This window comes from Anopheles gambiae, chromosome 2 (genome assembly GCF_943734735.2).
Source record: "Anopheles gambiae chromosome 2, idAnoGambNW_F1_1, whole genome shotgun sequence".
NCBI classification, from domain to species: Eukaryota; Metazoa; Arthropoda; class Insecta; order Diptera; family Culicidae; genus Anopheles; species Anopheles gambiae.
Genome location: NC_064601.1, coordinates 82867552 through 82884516, shown reverse-complemented (window position 1 = coordinate 82884516; position 16965 = coordinate 82867552). Strand labels below are relative to the sequence as shown.

The following is a 16965-nucleotide window of genomic DNA, read 5'->3' as shown; positions in this document are numbered from 1 at the left end:
TACGCGAAGCAGGTTGTTATGTTGTGTGTAATTCTACTATTTTCTCGGTTAGTTTTACTTATAGTGCTAGTACACCGAGGCTTGCTCAAGGCATTATTGTGAAGTCCTAATTTTAATTAACAATACACCACTCATATGTTAAAAGCTTTTATGTATCCGGCTCATAATGTATGCTGTATCCGACTGTACAGCAGTGAATGAAGGTACACCATCAAAATGTCTTATATCTTACAACAGTGCTCCCCAACCTTTTTAGGATCGAGGATCACTTGGCTTTGAAAATAAATTTGCCGCGGCCCACATCCATTAATTGCATACATATTTTAGACTTAGTTCAAAGTTTTTGATCAAAAATATGTCTTAATCTTATTCTGTACATGCCTGTTGAAAATTTAATATTAATGGTGAGGACAAAAATGCACGATAAGTTCAAAAATTCCAAATTCTACTTTTAATTTATACTGCTGACACTACTGAAACGACTTACAACCAGATGTGGTAACATAACTTTAATTCAAATGTCATTTAGATAAAATTTCTCTTCTGCATTTCTCGTAGGGAGTTAAATTTATTCGTTGTTACGAGAGACGAAAAAGAAAATATATACGACCAAGAAAACATGGCCTCAAACCAACCAAACGAAGTTTTCTTCACTTATTGTGCAAACTTTTTGAGATATTTAATATTAAATGATTCATAGGGAAATACTATTGGTCTCTGAAATCCAGTTTTTCAACTAACCAATATGTTTATAGTTCTTTCAAATTGACATCAATATTCTTACACGCCTGAAGAATAATGCATTACACACTACATAGAAACAAGTAACAAAAAAAAGCATAGAAAAAAAATGAAAAACAAGATTTATTATATTTCAAACGGATTGATAAGTTTTGCTCGATTTGAAGTAATGAACCATAACATCGCTTTCCACCAGTTGAAATTCTCACGATCGTCACCTGTCAAAGCATGCGTAGTCACCTTTTCGGATGTTTTTCCCGGTTTTTAAACGAGTTGTCGCTTTTTGCAACAAAACGTGTGTAATACCCCTTCAAAAATAGTGTGTAAATGATTTTTCTTCTTCTCTTTCTCTCTCGCTCTATCTGTTTAATCCCAGACACCAGCAACAGATCATCGGCCAATTAGCCACATCGCCGCATGCCGAGGTGCGAAATTTCTCGTTCTCGTAGGGGTGGCGGTACGGTGTGAAGACATTAAGGCCGGTCCGCACAATAGCTGCTGGATCATTTCACGGTCCAGTGCACGGTGAAAGCATCTCTCCCACAAACCGTCTCGGTGGAGTTGATCTAATCCCGTGCCGGTTGACAGACAGCGCCCAGAGTAGTGTAGTGAATGGTGATCGTGATCATCCTGCCGGTCCTTCACCCGGTACCTGTATCGGACGGGATCATCGGGATTGTGTTAGGCCGCGTGTGTTGTTCTTTGCTTTTCTCTTCCTCGTCCTCTTAAAGCAAGAAACGCACTCGTGAGACTATTGGCACACAGGCGTACGTACAATGCATCTCAAGCCCTCGCCAAACAAACGCTATCATAGCGTAAAGCAAAAAAGAAAGCCTTCAAAGAAAGGATGTCTTTGGCGTAGCACTTGTGTGAATTTTCTCGCCGAGCACTCAGCCGAAAGTACTTGTGTGGTGTGACATTCGGCACCTTTTTAGGTGGCAACATCTCAAAACTTCAGAGTCCAGTACCTAAGGAAAGATAGTACATGAGGTTGCATTTTGCAAGGCCGTAAGGATCATTGATCGAGGGCTTTTACGTTTGTAGCTTTGTGTGGATTTGGGTGGGTCCATTCGAGTTTGCCTTGTGAGTGTGTGTGTGTGTGTTTTGTGGAAAGAGAACAAAAAACACAAAACAAAAGGAATTAGCTTTTTAGAAAGGTGTCGCGCACTTGCGTTTTGGTACAGGCTTAGGCGCATTAATGGTATTACGGGTTTTGCGTATCCTCTCTGGAAATGGTAGGAAAACCGGCACATCAGCACGGTTGAGGCGTGCGTGCTAGCTTGAAGTAGGCTTAACACGTTTGTAAAGCGATGAAAAGTATATTTACCGCCTTTCAAAGGCTAATTAGCCGCTAATGGGCTGGAGTGTACTGTTGCCATTGAAGCTGGGTAGCGGATGCGTAGAAACTAGGGACTGTACTAGATGAGTACTAAGCGTGAGTTTTCACGCCCGAACTCACAGAGATTTAAAGGGTATAGTGCGTGAAATCGGTCGCAATGACTCAGTTGTCTTAGCAATTATTATTTATGCAAAATATTACATTTCCATGACGTAGAAATACGCGCTATGCGAGATTATTATTTAAAAAGATTATAAGCAAACCACTGTAAATTATTTGTGATACCAAAATCTCGCGAATGAGAGGAATATTCAACAGATTATCTATTGTATTAAAAACAATGTATCACGTTTTTATTATTGTTTTTTTTTTTCAATAATACAGACGTCTCAAACTGGTTCTATTCACATTTTGAGCCTTTCTTTGTACCACGGTATCGACTCTCGATCTCCATGGTAGGGCAAGAAAGAGACGATGTGATATGATAACACATATAACGACTTCTTCTTAGACTTCAAGGAGATTTAATTTATATCGAATACTGCTGATAACATGCTGCTACGTGCTAATTAGTTTACCAACGTCAGTTGTTACAGCAGATTCAAATAATCAAAATATTGAATACAAAAAGTGTTCCAAATTTAAAACTTTTAATTTGCAAAAAGGTAAACCGGGCAAAGATTTAAGCTCCGTTTGTATTACAATTAAAATTAAAAGGTTAAAAACTTATCTTACGTTGGTACACTACAAAGGCAGATGGGACATTGCAATGACATTGCTCGAATCAATATATCAGATTTTACAGTATCCCTATCATACAGTGATCATTTTGGGTAAACGAATTATTCAGTTAGAAATATGAATTCAACCAAATACATTGCCTCGTATGTCTTGAGATAGGTTATATTGGTATATATTTTGAGATAAAAAGTATGAGATAATATAGTTTGCATTATATACAGCACTGCAACGAGCTTTCTCTTATAACTATGAATCAATAGGTAGATTATTACCTTTTTATGTATACTTTAGCAGATACTAATAGATTTATGCTCGAAAGTTTAAATTGTGACCGAGGACTTTCACTTTTTGCAGTCGTATTTTCGATTAGGTCAGCTCAGACAATTACAATTACAAGGCCGTGCTGATATACATTATCCTACTTTTATCATATATGTCGTACTAATTATGATAACTTCCTCGCAATATAAAAATAATGGGAACTGCTGAACTATGCTACACAATTATTAATCTGCAATAATAGATTTCACGCAGCAAATTAAAATTTACTATCGAGATTGGAATACTTGGAAAAAAAATAATTATACTGCTCTATTTATCTTCTTCCCTTTAACTAAAAAAGATCTTGAAACATACAAACTCGCATATTTGTAGCCAATTGAACGCCAACCGTACCGACAAAGAGATCTTTATCGAAACCAACATCGATAACCGCACTCCATCATTAATCACCACCGATCGATACGCGATCCCCTTTTATCACCCCATGCACCACACACACTCGGGGAAAAGATGTCGTTTAATTTGGTTTTTATTAATATGGATATTTATTGTAATTTATCCTGCGAACTTTCGCACCTGACGCACGTCCCCGTTACAATACACTCGCCACCCCTTTTAATGTGAGGGCTGCCGATAGTCGTTCGTACGGGTAGCTTCATTTCACCTCACGGTTGCTTATCAATAACGCGCTGGTGGAATATTAATTTCATTATTGTGACCGCAATTCTTGTACCTCGGTCGCTTGTTTTTTTTTTTGGGGTATATTTTTTCCTCGTTTGGGTGTTGATGTGATTTGTGGTTCCGGCTGCGAGTGTACGTTGGATGGAAATAGTTGGAAATGTCGGAATGATTTACGATTTGTTTGAATTAGCATCGGATTGCGGTTGCTCAAAAGACTTGCGCGGCTGATGTACCAATGCGATTGCATCTGAACAGGGTGTGAATTTCATGTTCCAAAAGCAGCTGTAAATGTCCCAAAGTGCAATCACCAACTTGGGAGAGCAGCTTTGTGTAATGGATCCTTGCCGCTGCACAGATTTCTGCATGTCCTTTTAACGCACGGCAAATTTCGTTCTCTTCCTTCCATATTGACCTCGAAAAGGACACCCGGGGGAACGTTAAAAGTATCAGCTTCCAACCTCAGCCAATTATCTGCGTTTTGGGCAGGAGCTGAGATTCGATCGTTTCTGGGATCGCCGTAACGCCCTCTTAAAGTACCCACGTACGCGGCACGTTTAGTGCACTCCTTGACGAAAACGACGGAACTTTATCCAGCCTCAATTGCCCGTTGCGAAATTGATACTGTTGTTTGCAAAACGATTGCTTGGGCGGTGCCGTGCAATTTGCTTACATGGCTACCAAACCCCGACCATCCCTTGTCGATCGTCGTAATCTTACCGTTAAAGGACCGTGCTGCAGAGAATGAGAATAACAACGATTCAAACGGCGTGTGCTTATGAAATGTCCCGCAGTGCGGCAGGAAGGCGAACGAACACGCACAATCTGTCATTTCCGTTTTGTGGACGAACTTGAGTTTGAGATTTGCTTCATAAATTCACAAATAAAATCGCTACAACTTTGAATTGCATTTGTCACAGTCACAGTTTAATCGTGCCTGTTGCCGATTAGCGCACGAGGTAACTTAGAGAAGCAGAAGGAGCAAGACAAGCAGCTCAAGCATGTAGCGGAAGCATAACAAAACATACACACAGACACATAAAGTCCCTTTAGAATGGAACCATTTTTACCAGCCGGATGGATTTTTCATTGCAAGATGTGCGGAAATGTGACCATCTCAAAGCGGGGGGTTTCGTATTAATAATCGCTCGATCGTTCGGTGGATTGAAATTAATCAACCGTAATCTGCCGACGCTGCTGCTTGACGGGATGTAAGAACCTTCCAAACGGGGCCGCCGCGCAAGGATGTGCCGGCCCTCCCGCTGACACCGGTTGGTTGACAATATTTTCCGGCTTTTTCTTGAGGGGATTTAATGGTGGCGGTTTAATACTGTTTGCACACCGTACGCGCCCATAGCTTTGCCGGTCATGGGTTGCATGTTCAAGGTCCAACTGTCTTTGGAGTTTTGGTGACCATTTCCGTCTTTATCTCGTTTGGCTTTGAACCTAGTGGACCTTTCGGTGGCTTTTGGTTGAGGATTATCGTGATGGCAGCTTCGATTTGGTGATTCGAAATATTTATTTGCACCAAGGATTAGGCACCGAAAAGCGATGGTTTGATTTTGGCAAAATAAAACAATATTGTTCTGCAAAGTTTTTAATTTAAAATGAATTATTAGTTTTACTGTTTTCTTTTTGTAGTTTTTAAAATACGTGCAGTTTGGTGTACTGTGTATTACAAACTTGTATTAATAAAAAAAACAATATTTACAAATATCTTAAACGATTTCTGAAATGTGTCCTTGTTGAAATAATTGCAGATAAGATAAGGAATATTTTATTGCTTCTACATCTAGACCCCCAGAATCATTCCCTCATTAAACGAATACAAACGAGTTTTGAACTGGTACATTAAACTGCGGTGTATTATAATTAAAGCCTGGCCGGTTGGCTGGTTGGCATGCGAGACCACCCGGCGACATGCCTGCCTTACGGCCAAATCCAATCCAGGATCGGATCAAAAACACTTCACCCATTCCTCTTTAGAAACGATTGTTGTTACACGATTTTTGCTACAATTAAATTCGGTTTAGCTTCGAAAACGGAACCGGGCTGTACTCGTAACGGATTGAGTTGGAAAGGAACACATCTTCCCGCTCGAACACTGGCACACTGGAAGGGGGTCTCCTCAAAGGATCTCGAAGCACCCAGCAGGGGATCGTCTGTACGACATCTAAAAAAAAAAGAAGGAAAGGGATCCTTCAACCTCCAGATGGGCAATCCATGCCATTCTTCACTAAGAAAAGGACAGAGCGAAAGAGAGACAGAGAGCGGGCTGGTTCTTGAAGTGCTAATACGAGAAATGTGGGTAAACATTGCATTAGAAACCAAACATAGCCGCCGGGCTTAGAGCTGAATAGCTGTCGAATGGGAGAGGTGATTATAATGAACTCCTGTTCGTGTGTACGTCTGTGTATTCCAGCATTGTGAGTTGAAAACAGTTTTGGGTCAAAAGAGTGGGAAATTATAATTACCGTTTTAAGTTTCCGTGTCGCAAAAGTGGGTCGTTGGTTTTGCACGGGAATGATTTGTAATTAGATGGGATTTGGGAAATGGGTGTGCACTGTCAATAGAGAGACAGTCGCCCCATGGTACAGGTAATAGAAAGTGTCATAAACTTTCATACGGTGTTTATATCGTTTGGATTCAGTTGCATTGAAAAAGGGGTAAGCTGGTATTTGTCGTATTTTAAGGATTATTCTAGATGATCACATATGTGTTATTTATTTTCTTTTCAGGAATATTCATTAAATGATTGTTATAAAGTTATGAATTTATTTACAACTACTCAGCCTTATTGAGCCAATGCGTTGTACAACAAATGTATGAATATTACAATTCAAATCCATCTTATTTCAAATGCATTTTATTGTTTACCATTTAATGTATGATACTTTCATTTCATTGTGTTCGTAACGAGTGTAAAAAACATTCCTTTGTTGATATCGCTTGCGAAGTTATGCAAAGCTACTTCATACTTCTTCGTTGTCTCATTACATACTTCTTCGTTGTGTTGTTCGTTTCAGGCGTAATGACCTACGCTGTCTCATCGGGCTGAATAAAACTCCTAGAATAACTTTTTGAAATATAATACTATCATTCATCTACATGACCATTCGCAACATATTACAGGGGAATTATAATTTGTTGGAAGATTTACATTTATTAGTTAAAACTTGCACGTTCTGAAAATTTTACAAACACAATTATCATCTAAGAATATCTAACAATCGTCGATGTTTCATAACCATCGTCAGTGTCAGGATGTCTTGTCTGCTGAGCAAGTAGAGCTTAAGTGCTTTTTTTAAATGTCAATTTAATTCAATTTCTGACATGAGTACAATCATACGTGACTTCTCTTGTGGTAATAATGGCTGTAAACGGTGACACATATTCATTGATAATTTAATTGTTGAAGGATTCTCCGACTGCTTGATGACTTTATAAACTGTGCATGCGATTTTAGTTGGTCACGTTGTTGTCACTTACTTAAGTGTGATCATGCAATGTCCTCTTTTGTAGTCGTCGAGTTATTTGATATTATCCAAAGATGTCGGGGTAATCTATTGTTGATTCTTCTATTGTTTATTGTTATCTTTTCTTCCGGTTTCCTTTTTATGTAACCCTGCGTGTTTGTGTAACGATCTTATTTCGAGACTTTGATATTAATTTTTAAATTACGATAAGAACATGTTATAGAGGTGTGCTATATGGAACATTTAGCATTGGTTCAAAAAACACTTGTATATAAAACAATATTATTATTAAACTAAATAAACCTTGTACAAAAATATACATCTGCAATTGAATTATGCTTCACGTATAAATCGGATCGTCATGATCGCAACAAAATCCAAAAAAGCTAACAGCTGTCACAATTGTTTTCTGTGTTTTTTTCATCCCTCGTCGGTTAGAACATAAAATAGTCATAATCTAGCTAGAGTGGTTTTGGATACAGTTTCATAACCATCCTGCATTCATTGTCCTTCGCCAATCCTTAAGATGCACTCCACTACACTGTTTCGTCACACTTGCGATAAAGAGTGGTAAAAAAGCCACCAAAACAAAGCTGCGACTCTCGTACACAAACAAACCATCGTGGCAATGTAATAAATGGCAAAAAATAATAATAACGACGATGCAGCAGTCACCCGTTCGGTCGGTTGGCCACGACAGGGCACTGCTGCAAAGGAACATCTCCACAGGGTGGCCCTTAAAACGAGCCAAACCGGGCCGATAATCCTTCCCAGCACAGTGCCGGTACTCCGACTACGATGCTACCGGCTAGCTCGGTACTTGGCCTCGGTAGGAGGGCCGAAGCGGACGCGCTGGAGGGGTTCGCGAAGTTGCGTCCCCCCATCAGAACGAGCGTGGCCCGCACGGCCTGTAAATGCGAATTGAATAAATGGAAACAAAATTAAATAGCTAAGTGGCCACTCGTGAAGTAATAACCCTTACGAAGTGGAGTTTACCTGGGGCGCATTCTCGGTGGCTCGACTGTATTCGCGAGTGTGTGCCATTCCGTGGAAAAGGGATTCCGTTTTTGTTTCTCTTCTTGTGTACGGTATGTGTTCCTCGGCTTACGTCTAAGCTAAATCTGTCGCTTGGTCCGAAATGGGTTTACATTGTGCTGGCACACACAACAATAAAAGAATAGTACATCGTTGGCCCTTTCGGCAGTGTAAGTGTGATACGCCGAAGAGAGATTTCTTACGCCGTCGGATGTCATATCGGTAGGTCGGTATATTGACAACTACAAGTTTAATGTATATTTAAATTAGAATGTAAAGTTAATCCCTGCCATCGAAACGAATCAGTTTTTTTTAAATCGCAATTTCACTTCAAAAATTTCCGCATTTTATTCTTATTTTACAATTTAAATGTAAAACTTTGTAACAGTTTAATGTAATTTTGAAAACAGTTGAAATTTCTTGTGCGGTCATAGGTATACATAAATAGGTTTACTCCGGCCTGTTATCCCTCGTTCACAGCCTTCAAGTAGAACGAACCGTATACGCTAAAGTTAAAGGTGACTAGAATAATAAATTGTCTAGCCAGCTCAATCGTCTGCTCGCGATAATCTTGGAACTTAACTGGAAATGAAACATGTTGTCTATTTGCGATAAGTAGCAGGTTCTTCAAATATGCCATTAGTTGCACTCTTACTGAGGAGTAAGCCGAAGTGCGGCAGTTAATGCTGACTATTTGAGCGTGCAGGGAAATCTTCTTGTTTTCAGTAATCAGCGGCCCATTCGATTCCTGCGAATGTTCTGTGATACTAGCAAGGACACATGAACAAATGTTCTTTAGCATTTCACTCTGGTTGTATTTCACAGGGAAGTTTGTGCTCGCGATGGTCAGTTGAGCAGCTAAATGTTGACGCCTCGGATGAGTGACCATACTTGGTACAGATTTGAACGTGATCTGCATACTGGCGGCACAAGCACACAAGCGAAACATTTGTTCTTTCAGTTGTACCAAACGTCCAGCATCGATCTCTAGCAGCTCCGGCAACGGATATCGTTTCTCAATTTGGATCAACTCTTGGTACGGTTCGACAAAATATTCCGGCATATGAATATCGATCAGCTTAATTATTTGGAAATTCTTAGAGCAAGACGCATCGCCCACCACAACGCCACTGTGAGTGCTGTTGATGGAAGAAAGTGTGCGCTTTAACCACGCCATAGTGTTTGGGAACTTTTTACGACCAAATGCCGCCCTCATTTCGCTAAACTTTTCTCGCTCATAGTTGATGGAGTAGTGCATGATGGTAGGACGTGTGGATGCGAGCAAATAGTTGGCCATTTCATACTTCATTTTCTCCAGCACTTCCATTATTCCGCGCAGCTGGGCAATGGGTTCAGTTTCTCTTTTCAGTTTCATGATTTCTTCATCACGTGCCGGGCAACAGACCATTCCCATGAGGTTGGTGATTATGCGACGAAATTCATTAAGAATAGCAACATTGCGTACCTGTGTACTGCCACGCATCAACTGCTTTTCATCCAGCAACAAGGTAACCGTATACAATGCACGATCATTTTTTCCTCGCAGCAAGGATTTAAATGACTGCTTTATATCCCGAATCAGCTGAATCACCATATTGTAGCTGGGAGGTTTAAGCGACAGCTCATTTTGCATTCGATTCCAGTAGGCATCTTTCGCCAGCTTATTGAACTGGGTAATAAACGAATCAGGAGCTGTGGATTTATCATGGAATTTGTAGTTCATGGCCAACTCGTGCAAGAGATCCTTGTCGTCCAGCACGCGTTCCAATTCACACACGGCAACGAATTTTTCCGGCTCATTACGTTTTGACCGAATAATGAATCCTATGTTCTTTGCGTTGTTTGTACTGAGGCTTGCCCTTTCCAAAAGGTCGGCCAATAGACGGAGGACGTGGTTTTTGTTTTCCTCTCCAACAGGAAGACTCTTCTTACGATTATACAAACTGAAAACAGAGCATCTGTGTCAACATGTTGAGAAATGTACTGAATCGACATGCTTACCCGGAAGGATGTGTCATACTGGAACTATGCAATTTAGTAACATAAAGTTGATGTTTTACACGAATTCGTAACTAGTAACTAATAATCTCAAATAAAATTAATTTGAAAGCTTCAAATTTCCGAAGATGTACGCTAGCGGCATGTTCTAGCATGTCCGGCAATGTTGAACTGTCAAAGAGGGAGAGAGATAGAGAAAGAGAGAGAGATCGCCTGGCTAACTAGACCTATCAATTTATCTGTAGCCATACCGATGCACCATTACCCTACCGATTCCTAGATGAGCCTCATCAAACTTTGTTGTTAATTTTTTGTTGTTTATTTCCAAAATCTCAAAACATTCTAAACATTGGTCAAGAAACTATGAATGCAAGTCTCTTTCCTACTACAGGTCAACGGATAAAGCTAAATGAACTCAAGATTTTCTTTGTTTGGCCGACTGCCAACAAATCCGTCAGACATTATAAAGGCATTTCAAAATTGCACCGTTACGGTGAAGATTCCTTATCCTCAAACGATATGTAATAGGTAATTGTTTAGTCAAATACACTTGGATGGTAATTTCTTGCAATTTTATTTAGATCCGATTTGGGTCCGGATCGGGGTTTCATTGACAGTGAATTAAAATTCGTGTAATAAAGATTTCAAAATCCCTTTCTATCTTGAACAATGGCAGCTGATATGAATGATGAACCGATCAAAAAGTACTCTTAGTAATTATTATCAACCACGTAAATAGTGAACAGTTTGATGAGCAGAACGGGAACAAAACTTCTACATTAAACTGCAATAATGCTAGCCACTAGGCTACCAGTTGCTTGAAATGTAATTTGTAGGGGCGTGAGAATCGGAAAAGCCCGCTTTACAGAATGAGAGCATTACATAATGTTAATTAAGCTAAAAATCCCTTCATTTATGCTGCCAAAAGTATTATCCAAAGAGAAGATGTAGAACAATTAAGTTCGTGTTTAGGTAGCAGGTGGTATTTCAGAGAAAATAAGGTAGTATGTATCCTTCTTCTTTTTCTTCTTTTGGCTCAACAACCGTTGTCGGTCAAGGCCTGCCTGTACCACCTATAGGCTTGGCTTTCAGTGACTAATTCATCCCCCATAGCAGGATAGTCAAGTCCTACGTATGGCGCCATGGTCCATTTGGGGCTTGAACTTATGACGGGCATGTTGTTAAGTCGTACGAGTTGACGACTATACTACGAGACCGGCCTAAGTTCTCTAATTTATTCTCGCTAGAAAATGGTATCCATTATGGTCCAACCTGATTTAGCCATTCTTTCCACCAGAGTGTGCCACTCAGCGATAGTAGTCGACTGTTTCCATATGTAGTGTGAGTGGAAGGATGTGCGTGAGTTTGAGGGTCGCTGACCAGAGGATTGAGAAAGAGTGAATAAGAGAGAGAGAGAGAGAGAGAGAGAGAGAGAGAGAGAGAGAGAGAGAGAGAGAGAGGTAGAGACAGAGACAGAGACAAATAAAGAGAGAGGAATAGAAAGAGGGAGAGAGAGAGAGAGAGAGAGAGAGAGAGAAAGAGTGCAGTATTACAACACACATGATGGGAGCAGACTCATTCGTGCTCATTAAACCGGGCCCGTGTTAATATTTTATAATTATGGAATACATCTTCAATTACATTTGAATCGATGCACATGAGTCCCTTTCATTACTGTGTTAACGTCTGTGCACCCGAGATACAAGTATTCAATAAATCGAACAAATTATTGATTTGTTACAAGAGATTTGTACTATGGGTTTTATTCAGTCATCATATTTTGCTGCAGTCTTTCACTTTTTTTAAAATTTGTTGGTTGTTTTTTTTTTGTAGAGACTTTTAGCCTTTTGGCCTTATTCGTCTCTAAGTCTTTCACTGATAAGCACGTTTTTTGCCTATTTAAGTAACTTTTCCATATTTTACAATCCATTTTTTGTTGTTGTTTGATTAGTTTCACTGGTCCTGTACATCGTATATCTGCTATTTGCAACGATTTGGTCTTCATGTTTGTGCAGCTTCAGCTAGATATCTTCTCATCGCAAAAGTTCAGTGATAATGGCTAGTTGCATGGTGGTGCCCAAAGATGGCTGAACACGAAACGCGAATTATGGTCAGAACTCAATTTTCGTCTCAAAACTTTATCTACTTACCTATAGAAATCAAACTTTATTAATTCATCTCCACCAGCGTGAAAGAGCTCTTTCCAGTCTAATACACTCCATGAAAACGATAGTTCATGCGCAAGAAGGAAGTCCCAGTGTGAGAGTAAGCCGCAAACGATTAGCAACAGAATGGCAATGGAGGGCATTTTTCGTACCGATCAGACACGTTACACATCGATCACAAACGGCAGAACCAACTATCAGTGAGCAGCTCCAGGGCTAGACTGATTATTTTTGGAATCAATCAATCCGGACAGCAACGGCCTTTTTCAAGGCGATATTTCGAGATGGTTCTTGGATGTTCTTCTGTGCCTGGTGCTTCCTAGGCGCCCTGATAAGAAGGTTGTTCTTATTTCACACTCATGCTAACAACGTACGCAAATGTGCTTCACTTCGCTGTTTGATGAATGAATCAGGTGTCGGGCTGTGAGAGCGTTACTATGTTTTTACACTTTTTTTTCTAATTGACCTTCAACATTGCTTCTATTGGGTCGCATTTTGTTGTCAGCACAGTTATGAGCAATCAACGCATCAACCGTATTTTTTTGTAAACTTTTAATGTTATTGAAATTTAAAGGGACAAGCATTTTGAAGAGGGAAAAGCTGAAAAGCAGAAGAATAAAACAGATGAAGTTCCTATTGCTCTGTCATTCAGATTTACCTGTTCTTGATCGTTTTGTATTCCAAGATGCTTTATATTAAACCAATAATAAGTTGCTTGAGAAGGTCAAAATTAGGAATTTTCAATTTAAGTTATAACCAATATTTTAAATAATAAAAAATGAATATGATTTATTGTTACAATATTGCCGGGGTGTCCTATTATTGTACCTTTATTTCTTGTTGATCATTGGGAGAAATCGTTTTAGTTAGTTAGATCTTTCCTATTTGATCATGCAAATTGAATATTTATTTCCAAATTTTATTTTACAAATTTAGCTAGTCATAGTTTTTATTATTATTATTGTTATTATTTATTTATTATTATAGAGAATTTAAGTTAATCCACCACATTCGCCTCTTTAGCCTTGAAGTGAATGGTACTGTGTTCATTGCTGGTTAGATCTCGTGGTGCAGGTATCTAATCACGACCACTGGCTACGTTACATTTAATATTTATTAATATATTAATATTACTTTAAAACTGTTTAGTTTATCTTAACATTTTATACAACATAATGATTTAACTGTTTTAAACAAGGCCAAATGCAATGCATAATGATTTAATGAACAAATAATCAGAATAAAATATGCCTAAAATTACAAAATGCATGTTTATAACAACACGTGCCAAGGATGGTGTGAAAATTTCCCGCCACGTTAGAGTTGTTGCCCGGTGATAAAACTACTACAAACCAAGAAGCTGTCATTTGCTAAACTGTCATTCTCTTTCGAGCGCGTCCATCATTGTTTACAAACTCTGTTGACGATAACGTCGCGTAGGGAAGCGATATTAAACTGTTCGCTTTTCTACCATTTTAAGAAGTTTTAACGAACTAAAGGTTACCTTATACATACCCTGCTTCACGATTGCGTTAAGTTTCGTCGAAGGTTTTACATGCGAATGTACGTTTCCGTTCACAGGACGGAAGCATTCTAGAAGAAAATGGATGAATACGACGATAGCAGTATGATGTCCGAATTCTTGGTAAGTAGACCTTTGTTAACACATTCACTGCTGTATCGGATCGAATCCCCGGCAGTGTGGTGTGTGCCGGCGTCATTAAGTCCGTATTGAGTATTGTTGCTCTCGTGGTAGTGTTTGTCATTTCAAATTCTAATTGTACTTTCATTCCGATAAAAGGACTTTCCCGACAATGAAAACGAGAATGTTGAATTCGTCAAGGTAGAACAAATATCAAATTCGGACGATGAAGATATCTTTTACGAAGAAGTTATTATGCCAGATTACGTTTCTAGTGGTAAGCGAATTGAAATAATGCTGTCATCATTCCTGTATCTCCTGTGGAATAATCCCACGAAAACAAATATATTCTTCGTTTTTCTTTACATTTTAGAGACAAGCACCAATGGTTCACAGCCCATAAATGAAAAAAGTCAAGAACAACCAAAAGTATCCAAGTTGAAGCGATCGGTATGTATAGCAATGTATGGCTTTCTATGATGTAAAAAGTACAGTAACATTTGGACTTCAGGGCAGTGGTTCCCACCTTCCTTGGAGGTAACGTTGCTGCTCGACACTTCCCTTATGTCCGAATGGATAGGGGAAAACCATTGCAACCTCATTACTCACGATTTTTGGGCAAATTGTGTTCTCACTATTACTGTACTGTTTACCCTTCTTGCAGATAAAGCTAAAGGAAGAGGTCGTGCTGACGCTCATTAACACCGTAAGAAGTATGCCGGAGCTGTGGAAGCAAGACGCACCGGGCTACCGAGACTTGTGTGTGCAGCAGCAAGCATGGAACACGATTGCGGCACAGTTTGGTGTGCCGGTAGAAAATCTGAAGGAAAAGTGGAAAATGTTGCGCACTCAGTTTCGTTCAAACCATTCGAAGGTACGAAACAAAAGATTGAATGGATCAGGTAAATGCACTTTTGTAAAGTAGGAAAGTAAAATCGATGAAAAGAAGCAATAATGAACTATGAATGTATTTTAAGATGCTGAACCCGACTACCAGCCAACATGGTTTGCGTACGAGGCGATGAAGTTTCTTCGCGATGGCGATATTCCAAATTCTGTGAGTAGCTCGTGCTACGTAAATAAGGGAATACAATACTAATTATAATAAATTTACTGCCATATCACTTATCGTTGACCAGGATAATCCAAGTACAGCTGCTGCTTCGGTGCAAGATCCCTCCGGCGGATATCCTGATGATACCGATGCGCGTGAAGTCATCCTTGAGCTTATCAGGCATATACAGCAGAGGCCCGCACTGTGGGATAAAACGCATCAGTACTACAAAAATGCAGCGGTACAGTACCGGGCGTGGAAAACGCTGGAACAACGTTTGCATCTCCCAATTGCAGATATGAAACGCAAATGGCAACACCTGAGGGTACAGCTTCGAAATAATCTCAGAAAAGTGAAAGCGATGTCAGCGGGTACGTAGTACATTTATCTCGATTTTGTTATCAAGATTGCGGTAATAGTTTGTTGGCGCTTCATTTTGCAGCTGGCGAGGAATATCAACCAACGTGGTTTGCGTACGAGGCGATGCAGTTTATTCGCAAGAATTACTGCAATGCTGATGAGCAGCCTGCAGCAACAGTGAGTATCGTGTTATTTATTTTTCCCTTTTGCTGGTTAATATTACTAACGGAAGCTAACGGAAGGTTGGAAACGATGGTGCGTAAGAATCTAAATGTGCATGGCTCCATTCTTATCAAATTATAGCCGGAAATAAGTGCAAAGCAACCCAGTATGCAAGTTGCTGTCGTACCAACGCCGCCCGTGCCGATCGAAGGTCCAACTGTAAGTCGTGAATACAAACGACACCACTCAAGCCCGATACGTACCCCAGAAAAAGTGCCCCGGTTAACCCCCTGCACATCCATCACACCGCCCACCTCCAGTCCAATCCCAAAACCCGAATCGATACGACCGGTGTCGTACGTTACGAACTGCAAGGTGGAACCGTTCATTATACGTACCTTTCGTAATCTGTCCAAAATTACGGACCAAATAGCGCAGACGAAAGCATCGCCGTACAGTGGGCTGCTCGATCATCTGGGGTCGGTTCTGGGGCGGAAGCGGCAAAGAGATTTTAAGGAAATTGAAACTGTGCTGCTGAACTGCTTGCGCGAGCTGCAAAAGTTCCCGGACGTAACGAAAGAAAGTTTGCAGGGTGAAGCTGAGACAGATGATGAGGAACAATTATTTTAGTTAAATGGTATTAACGAACTAACTTTTCTGGTGAACGGGAAGGTTTTTATTCTGTAAATATGCATAATTTGACAGATTTCTTAAAAAAAATAAGTTGTTGAGTATATCTGTCTTAAGGTCTGTTGTATAGTCGTTCTCGGTTAAGAGAGTTTAATAAGTTCTCAGTTTTTAGCTCATTCTATTCGAATACAGGCGGTCCTCGAGATGCACGGTTAATAATTTCCGCGTAAATCGAATCTCGTGATTTTAAGCCAAAACATCGTGTAATTTTGCAAATAGGAGGTAGTTTTAGTCACTTAATCAATTAATAGGAATGATTCTGACTGAATATAACAGTTTTAAACCATTAAAAATGGGTTTAAACATTCGATCAAAAAAGAAATTATTTGTCATTTGACAATTGATGTGTCAAATCAGTACAATTTGCTCAAAGAACTGTCAAATTTAGAAAACCGCGTATAAGAAATGCCGTGTAACTCGGAGACTACCTGTAACTTTGTTTGTATTAACATATGTCTTTATAAACCGACGAAATAGTTAATTATCGAACGTAAATGAAAGAAAAGAAAACTGTTAGGCACATATGAAGCACCATTGGCTGTACGAGTTGAAAAAGTATAACAGATTGAAAAAACTAATTAGTTTTTGATACAAATGGAAAC

General features: G+C 39.6%; 2 protein-coding genes and 1 long non-coding RNA gene across 4 annotated transcripts; 1 reads left to right on the top strand and 2 right to left on the bottom strand.

Annotated features, from left to right (window-relative positions):
* Positions 1–8638: 8638 nt before the first annotated feature.
* On the bottom strand, positions 8639–10500 carry LOC1276028 (T-complex protein 11-like protein 2). The gene is made up of 2 exons (XM_061646957.1): positions 10294–10500; positions 8639–10235 (listed from the first exon to the last, which is right to left on the bottom strand). Exons 1-2 carry the CDS (start codon positions 10308–10310, stop codon positions 8756–8758), a joined length of 1497 nt encoding a protein of 498 aa, XP_061502941.1. The 5' UTR covers positions 10311–10500; the 3' UTR covers positions 8639–8755.
* A 1516-nt stretch (positions 10501–12016) lies between these two features.
* Positions 12017–12472, bottom strand: LOC133391440 (uncharacterized). Its single transcript, XR_009764931.1, has 2 exons — positions 12441–12472; positions 12017–12377 (listed from the first exon to the last, which is right to left on the bottom strand). It is a non-coding gene; the product is annotated as an uncharacterized LOC133391440 (long non-coding RNA).
* A 1372-nt stretch (positions 12473–13844) lies between these two features.
* On the top strand, positions 13845–16958 carry LOC5667188 (uncharacterized). 2 transcript variants are annotated; one of them, XM_061645049.1, is made up of 8 exons: positions 13845–14100; positions 14257–14374; positions 14471–14547; positions 14762–14999; positions 15075–15154; positions 15237–15522; positions 15594–15688; positions 15754–16722. In XM_061645049.1, exons 1-8 carry the CDS (start codon positions 14059–14061, stop codon positions 15772–15774), a joined length of 957 nt encoding a protein of 318 aa, XP_061501033.1. In that variant the 5' UTR covers positions 13845–14058; the 3' UTR covers positions 15775–16722. The 2 variants fall into 2 exon arrangements, with proteins under 2 accessions (XP_061501033.1, XP_061501032.1); XM_061645048.1 differs by having other exon boundaries at positions 13846–14100; positions 15815–16958.
* The last annotated feature ends 7 nt before the right edge of the window (positions 16959–16965 follow it).

Coding starts and splice junctions, on each gene's coding strand:
- LOC5667188 (XM_061645048.1), top strand. CDS start 14,059: ATGGATGAATACGACGATAGCAGTATGATGTCCGAATTCTTG. Junction 15,000..15,074: donor CAAAAGATTGAATGGATCAG/GTAAATGCACTT, acceptor ATGTATTTTAAG/ATGCTGAACCCGACTACCAG. Junction 15,155..15,236: donor ATGGCGATATTCCAAATTCT/GTGAGTAGCTCG, acceptor ATCGTTGACCAG/GATAATCCAAGTACAGCTGC.